The following is a 7,500-nucleotide window of genomic DNA, read 5'->3' as shown; positions in this document are numbered from 1 at the left end:
CACAAATCTCAAATTTCGCCTCCCCACGACCACGTGTCGTGATAGGACCTACCTTAAAAAATCGTTTTCGTGTCTGACTACAGATGAGTCTAAAAACGATTCGTGTAAGTGACCAAACGGCGAAGAAAATGCTTCATGAAGTCCGTCGCCCCATCCTTTTGTATTGTATCTAGGGATTGTGTGTACATGACAACCAAGAAACACCTTCAGGAGTTGAATGCCACCTACAGTCAACTATTCACACATCCCATACAATCAATCCTTTACTACACCGTGCTGCATCTAACACTGTTGATAGTCAATGTTTGTTCATATCAATTTCTATGTCAGTAAATACCATACCACTGTCGTTACAACGGAACTGAGTGCATACCTAGACTGTACATTTCAATTGTCTTGATCACGATCGCAAAACGACGACTACCTATACCAGGCCTAGATACGTAATCTAAACTACTAGGAAGTTTGCATGTTTACTTCCATGACAGCTAGGGTTTCAACAAATACGTATTGTCTAGCTAGGACTCGGCGTTTCAGTAGACGGTCTGAAAACTCCGTTAGACGTGTTACTCACGAACCCGAGGCGCCTACGGAATATCGTACAACTAGTTCATTATGGTTAGAGCTTAGCTAGGGAAACGCTACCGATTGACGCATGCGTAGTAAACATTAACGTACGTTAAAACCTTGGGATGCGAACCTAACACTTGCTGTGCGCGGCGCATTGTGTTGGTCTTGCTTTCCGAGGCCAACTAGTATGGCATACCGTTTTTTTCAAAACCGCGCTAGAATTACCGCGCTAGATTTGGTACAAACTACCGCGCTGAGTTATTACAACACAATCAACTAGGTCAGTCGATGGTCCGGCCCTTTAATTTTCTTCATTTCAATTTTCATGTTTTCAATTTTCAATTTTTAGTTAATTTTTTAATTTTTAATTTTTAAGTTTTATTTCAATTTTTGTTTTAATTTTAAATTTTAAATTTTTATTTTTTAATTAAAATGAAAAGGAGTAAAGTGCCACATCGTCAGAAACTGAGATTTTGTATGTACACACAATTCCGGCAAACGAGACTTCGCAGTTCTGTCACCAACAAGCCTTCTACCACACCTAATTGTATTTTGCACAGATACCGGCTAGAGGACATCCGCTTTCCCAGTCTTGAATTACTGCATTGAAGTAAAGATTGAACAACGTAGGTGCACCCCTGCCGCAGACCATTGCAGACATCAATGGAACTGGTAGTTTCCTTACCAACCTTGACTTCAGCCTTCATTCCATCATGCAATGATTTGGTAATACTTTGCAGAGATGGTGGGATTCCATACTTTTCAAGCACCTTCCACAAAGCCAGACAAGGAACTGAATCGTACGCCTCTGTCAAGTCCACAAATAGTATCTAGGGGTGTGTTGTGCTCTCGTGATTTCTCCACGATCTGCCGTGCAACTGTCCACACACCCACGACCCTTTCTAAATCCACATTGAGAATCTAAACGTACATCATTAGATATTGTCTGTAATCGCTCCTGAATAATTCTTGCAAATACTTTGCCAAGACGTCCAATAGGCTAATACCTCTCCAATTGTCACAATGATGCAAATCTCCCTTTTTCGGAATAGGAACAACTTGTGAATCTCTCAAATCTGAAACAACAGCTTGTTGCCTTCATATCATTGAAATTATTTTCAGTAGTGTTTCTTGCAGCTGCTCGATCACCTTGTTTTCTTTATCAACTCTGGTATAATACCAGTCTTACCACCACCTTTTCCTAATTTCATACAATTGAGAGCTGATTTTACCGACTTTGCAATTTATCTCGTTTTCTCTCCTCGAAACAGTCAAAACAGCACTAAACAATGTTTATCTTATCCAGCCGCAGGTTCGTAGCTAGTCAGCTTTCGATTTCCAAACCTTCTTCATAAATCGCCAGTTCGGAGCATCAAAATTTTTGTGCTAAGAGCCTTTGTTTAGATGAGATAAACATTATGTTTGATCGCTCATTGATTGTTCATTTGTTTTTACGTGATAAATTGCAAAAGTCGGTTTCAGACGCAAGAAATCGACAAGAAATCTACCAAAACGGGCGAATTCGTGAGTCTGAAACAGTCGCAACGGTTTCCTCGATTATTAGCTAAACGTACAGTCTTAGAAATAACGGAATGGTAATTAGAGTGTATGGAACATTGTGTTACGGCGCAACTGTGATGAAGGGCCCCTTTTAGGAATCATCTGAATTTGTTATAATTATGTCTAGATAAATGTAATTAAAGCATTAAAATGTATTATAATTAATTAAAATATTGAATAAAAAATACATAACTTATTAAGCAGTTTAAGATATTTAAAGTGCTTAGTTAATTATTTATTATAAATTAATTGATATTTAAATGTATGTAAAATGTGTAATTAAATAGGCAGTTAAAAAGTCTGATTTTACTCGTATATATGTATAAGTGACTAAAAATACATAATTAATCATACAGTAATTTATATATATTTACTATATTCAAGGTTAACTACACATTTGATTATATATTTCAAATTAATAATTAATTAGAGTTAAACTACGTATTTAATTATTGTAGTCACACATATATTAATTAATTTATTATGATACATGATTAATTGCGTTGTTTAGATTTGATTATATTAATAATTAAATAATTAATAATTAAATAATTAATAATTAAATAATTAATAATTAAATAATTAATAATTAATAATTAAAATATATTAATATATACGTGTTTAAGCTCTAATATTAACTATATCTATAATTATTTATATATTTAATATATGTGAGTAAAAATATATTGATAATTAATAATTAGTAATTAAAACAAACCAGACTGATCTGGTTGAGCACGACACAAAATATATTAATAATTATATATGTAAAAATTAAGTAAAATATAAATAAATACATAAATAAAAAATAAATAAATAAAAAATAAAGATATATGTGTTTTAAGCTCTAATTATTAATTGTATCTATAATTATATATATATTTGAGTGACACCCATATATATGTATATAATACAGATAACACAAATAACACATATCCGCCCTAAGGACGGAAGCACAAAGAGTCTAAGTCATAATAATTAGGTAGATAGTCACTAATCAGCCTTGAATTATACTGCCATAAACGAACAGATAACTGTTCATGAAATTGCCTGGAAGCTTGGCCAGAGACAAGCCAGATGATAGAAGAGACTTCTTTACAATTGATCTCAACACCTCCAGACTATGTGCAGCCAATACTTCGTATGATTCCACCACAAGAGGGTAGAACAAACAGCCATAACTTGAAACGTTAGCATGATGGCGTTCATCTTTGTCCACTTCCCCAGCCTCAGCAGCAGCATCAGCTTTTATGGCAGCATTAATAAGGTGAGAGGGAGTGAACGAATTCCTCACGGAAATGTCGAAATAAGCAGCCTTGCCTAGGGAAAAGTCGGGATGGAAAACGTCACCTGGTCTTGTCATAGAATGAGAGGAACAGCGTTGTTCTCGACGTACATTGGAGTTGTCTACGGCACATAAGGCATCATGTCGCTTAATCCGAAGAGGACCACAACCAAGAGCATGGTCACCAAATATGTCCAATTTCATGACCGCACACACAACGGACTGAGTGTGGGGGTGCTGAAAAAACCGGAATTCCCAAACGCAAACGCAAAGAAGTCATAAATTCACGCAGAGACATGGCCAGGCCTAGACTTGAGTTGGGGATTGCCCTCAACCAAGACCCCGCATGAGGATATGCGACAGCACTGAAACGTGCCTGCTCTCGCAGACTAACAAGGCTGACTTTAGTGCTGGATCTCAAAGCATCATCCAGAGCCTTCTGGAAGGAATGTTGTGTAGAAGAAACAGAGGACGAGACAGAACTAGTAGGTGGTAAAAGACATGCAAGATGTTGCCGGCATTGCACTTCACCAGGGAAAAAGGAAGAATGCTGAGTCCAATCATTTTCTTCATGTACCGGCATGAACGCTGAGTCGTTAAGAAAATGGAGAGACAACTGCCGAGAAGAGTTGCAGCTGCCAACGAAAGCTGCAGATGAAGATCTAGAGGCCTCACGAAGACCTAGACCACCCAAACGAACTGGAAGAGTTGCCTGTTTCCATGCCAGGTCAGAGACCGAAGAAGAGGATAAAGCCTCTAAACTGTGATAAAGACCACTGTCAAACTGTATCAATACATCATTGATCTTGAAGCCAGGAACCGTTCTAATGATGTGATTCAGCTTGCAAAGGCTCGAACAGCTGCGGAGAAGATGAAGCTCCACCTGAGGATCCTCTAAAGCTGTCGAATGGTCCTGCCAATCCAAAATCTTGTCCACTCGTTGGGAAAAAAATTCAGTAACATATGAGGAAGATCCATATACAGGACAACCAAGGAAGTCAACACCACCATGAACCTAGACACTGCGCCGAATTTCAGTAGCAAATTTGGGGAAATTCTGATCTCCAGAGGGCCAAGAGACCTCGCATTTGTTCAAATTGATATGAAGACCAAAGGAGGGACCCTTTGATAACGAGACATCCTAGAGACAAGCAACTGAAGCCCGCTGGCCAAGGAAAGAGCCATCGTCCAAATACCATAAATTCAGCTTCAAATCTGGCAATGGACCCAGGTCATCCAAAAACTCCATAAGAACGAGGGAGAATAGTAGGGGACCAAGGGGATCCCCTTGTTGCACTCCTGCAGATGACTTGATCCAAGAATTTCCAAAATGCAACATGTCTTCACAATGGTAACACCACGAGGACCATCCAAACAAGGCTGGGAACTCTTTACGTAGACGACTCAAAAAAGAAGCTCGAGAGTATTCGTTAAATTAAAGGCATTTGTCATATCAATTTTCAGGCAACACAAGTCGGGATCAGATCCATATCAAGCAGTACAAGCTGATAGTGTGTACACAGCAGCGTCTAAACCTCCTGGGACACCGACACCAACCTGGCCATAAGACAAAAAAGTGTCAGGTAAGTCCTCTTTCACAGCAGAACAGCACAGACGGCTGACAAGTCGACATACAACCTCACAGACAGCTATAGAGCGGACACCAGCATGCTTCTTCAATAGAGCAGTGAGACGTGCTCCACATGGGCTATCCTAGGGTCAGCACGACCAGACAAAAGAAAATTTACGAAACAGGTCAAGTTCTCCAAACACTGCTTGGCTGAAGGAGTTGTAGTACCAAGAATAGCATCAAACAAATGCTGAGAATTCAGTTGAGAAGCACCAGGGCTGGATGCTCGTGGAAAAGCTTGAAGTAAAGCCAGAACTGAATTCATACTGACAGATAGTGAATAAATATAATTATTAATATATTTTAATTATTAATTATATAATTATCAATATATTTTTAATCACATATATTAAACAAATATAAAATAAATAAGTAAATAAAAATGTGTTGATGCTTTAATATTAATTACACCTATAAATAATTAATATATGTGATTAAAAATATATTAATAATTATATATATATATAAATATATAAATAAAAAATAATTAAATGTGTTTAAGCTTTAATATTAATTATATCTATAAAATTAATTGATATGTGATTAAAAAACTAATTAAATACGCAGTGTATCTTCAAGCATATTGTATTTTGTAATGATTGTCGTGCTCAACCAGATCAGTCTGGTTTGTAAAGTCTATTACAAGTACCGGAAGCAAACCCTGCTTCAGAAGTACTTAGACCATCACGGCTGTCTAGAAAGAAAACATGACTTTACGAAGGATTCGAGTAGATCCCAGAAGCACTGTTTTCTGTAAGTGCTGCAGGTTGTGATGACCTGGAATAATGTCCAGCCACCGTGCTATACCTTATAATAACTAACTAACTAACCAGTTTAAATATAATTAGAGCTAAAACCATAGTTAATTATTTATTATAAATTAATTAATATATATAATTAAAAAGCATATTAAATAGACAGATTAAAGTCTAATTTTACGTGAGTTTAAATAAAATTAGAGATAAAATGTTTAATTATTTATGTATTTTTAATCATATATTAATTATAAAAAAGAATAATTAATTATGTATTTTAATTACATATTAATTACTCATAAATCAATCAATATCGACTGTATAAATCAATCAATATTGACTGTATGTAAATATCAATCGCGTTAAACTACGTATTTAATTATATATTATAATAATTAATTATAAATATAATTAGAGTTAAACTGAGTACTTAATTACGTATTTTTAATAATATATTACTAACCACATACACTCTTGTACTTCTCCCGCCGCACATGTAAGACTGGGTACACGAGGCTAGACAATTGCCTCGAAGTCCTGCCAGTTTGCATGCAACACGTGACACAACTTCCGGGTAATGAACAGACCAAAAGCAAACGTTTACAATTAATTAATCAACATCAAAGTAACCTACAGTTTCAATCACTCGACACACACTACAGACGAAATTTGCCACGAGATTAGCTGCTCACACATGTCTAGCATATCTATGAATCCCACAACAACAAACCTCAACAAACATCAACCGTCCGATCGTCCTCGGAAAAAATCAACACAAACCACTCTGACAGTCAGAAAACCACCCACACACATGCAATAGAAAACGACACACAAGACAGTACATTGAGTCCTGAGTTCAACAAACTAAGCTGCATTATAACCGATCTATTACTTCTTGGTCTCGAGGCCACGTGCCATCAAACAGGCGAACACTGTGAGAACCATCTTCTGATTCACTTCCACGATGTCTTCAGGCAGGGCGTACACTCTGGCGCCAATTTTTCGTGCCATTGAGACGGCGTACTTTGCGTTTAGCATCTTGTCCTGCGTTGGAAATAATCGTTGCAGTGTGTGTGTGTGTGTGTGTGTGTGTGTGTGTGTGTGTGTGTGTGTGTGTATGTGTGTTTGTATCTGTCCATGCGTGTGTATCTCTGTGTGTGTCTGTCTGTCTGTCCATGTGCGCGTGTCCATCTGTCTGTCTGTCCATGTGTCCATCTATCAGTCTGTCCATGTGTGCCTGTCAGTCTGTCTATATGTGCCTGTCAGTCTGTCCATGTGTGTGTGTGTGTGTGTGTGTGTGTGTGTGTGTGTGTGTGTGTGTGTGAGTGTGCTCATGCACGTACAGGCGTGCATGCCTATGTGTAACACAACTACCTACCTCTTCTGTTTGCCCCTGGTTAACTAAATCATATTTAACTGATCCAGGCTTAATGGCATCCACCAGATCAATGATGGCACGACCAGTGGCTATAGCGGGATCTTTAAAGCTAGAAATTGCCGTCGACTTGCCAGCTGCAGACAGCTAAAACGAAATGGCAATTACATACAAAAGGAAGGTAAGCAAAGTAAAACTCCTTACTGTTGAGTTGGCCCATTCAACAATTTGAGCATCTTCGATTCGTTTGCTTGACCCGGAAAGTTTCTGGAGTATCTGAAGTGTGTAGGCTCGCATGATCTGCCACACCACAGCTAAAACGCAT

General features: G+C 37.7%; 1 protein-coding gene across 1 annotated transcript in view; it reads right to left on the bottom strand.

Annotated features, from left to right (window-relative positions):
• Positions 1-6,378: 6,378 nt before the first annotated feature.
• The window catches only part of LOC134180980 (fimbrin-like), a 7,707-nt gene continuing 6,585 nt past the window's right edge, over positions 6,379-7,500 (bottom strand). Inside the window, exons 11-13 of the mRNA XM_062648157.1 lie at positions 7,380-7,489; positions 7,179-7,322; positions 6,379-6,844 (exon numbers count right to left, since the gene is read on the bottom strand). Coding sequence (XP_062504141.1) covers positions 6,689-6,844; positions 7,179-7,322; positions 7,380-7,489 — 410 coding nt within the window. The 3' untranslated portion in view covers positions 6,379-6,688. The remainder of the gene's footprint in view (positions 6,845-7,178; positions 7,323-7,379; positions 7,490-7,500) is intronic.

This window comes from Corticium candelabrum, chromosome 6 (genome assembly GCF_963422355.1).
Source record: "Corticium candelabrum chromosome 6, ooCorCand1.1, whole genome shotgun sequence".
Classification (NCBI taxonomy): Eukaryota; Metazoa; Porifera; class Homoscleromorpha; order Homosclerophorida; family Plakinidae; genus Corticium; species Corticium candelabrum.
Note: the sequence above shows the minus strand (reverse complement) of the source record. Positions and strands in the feature narration are given on the sequence as shown.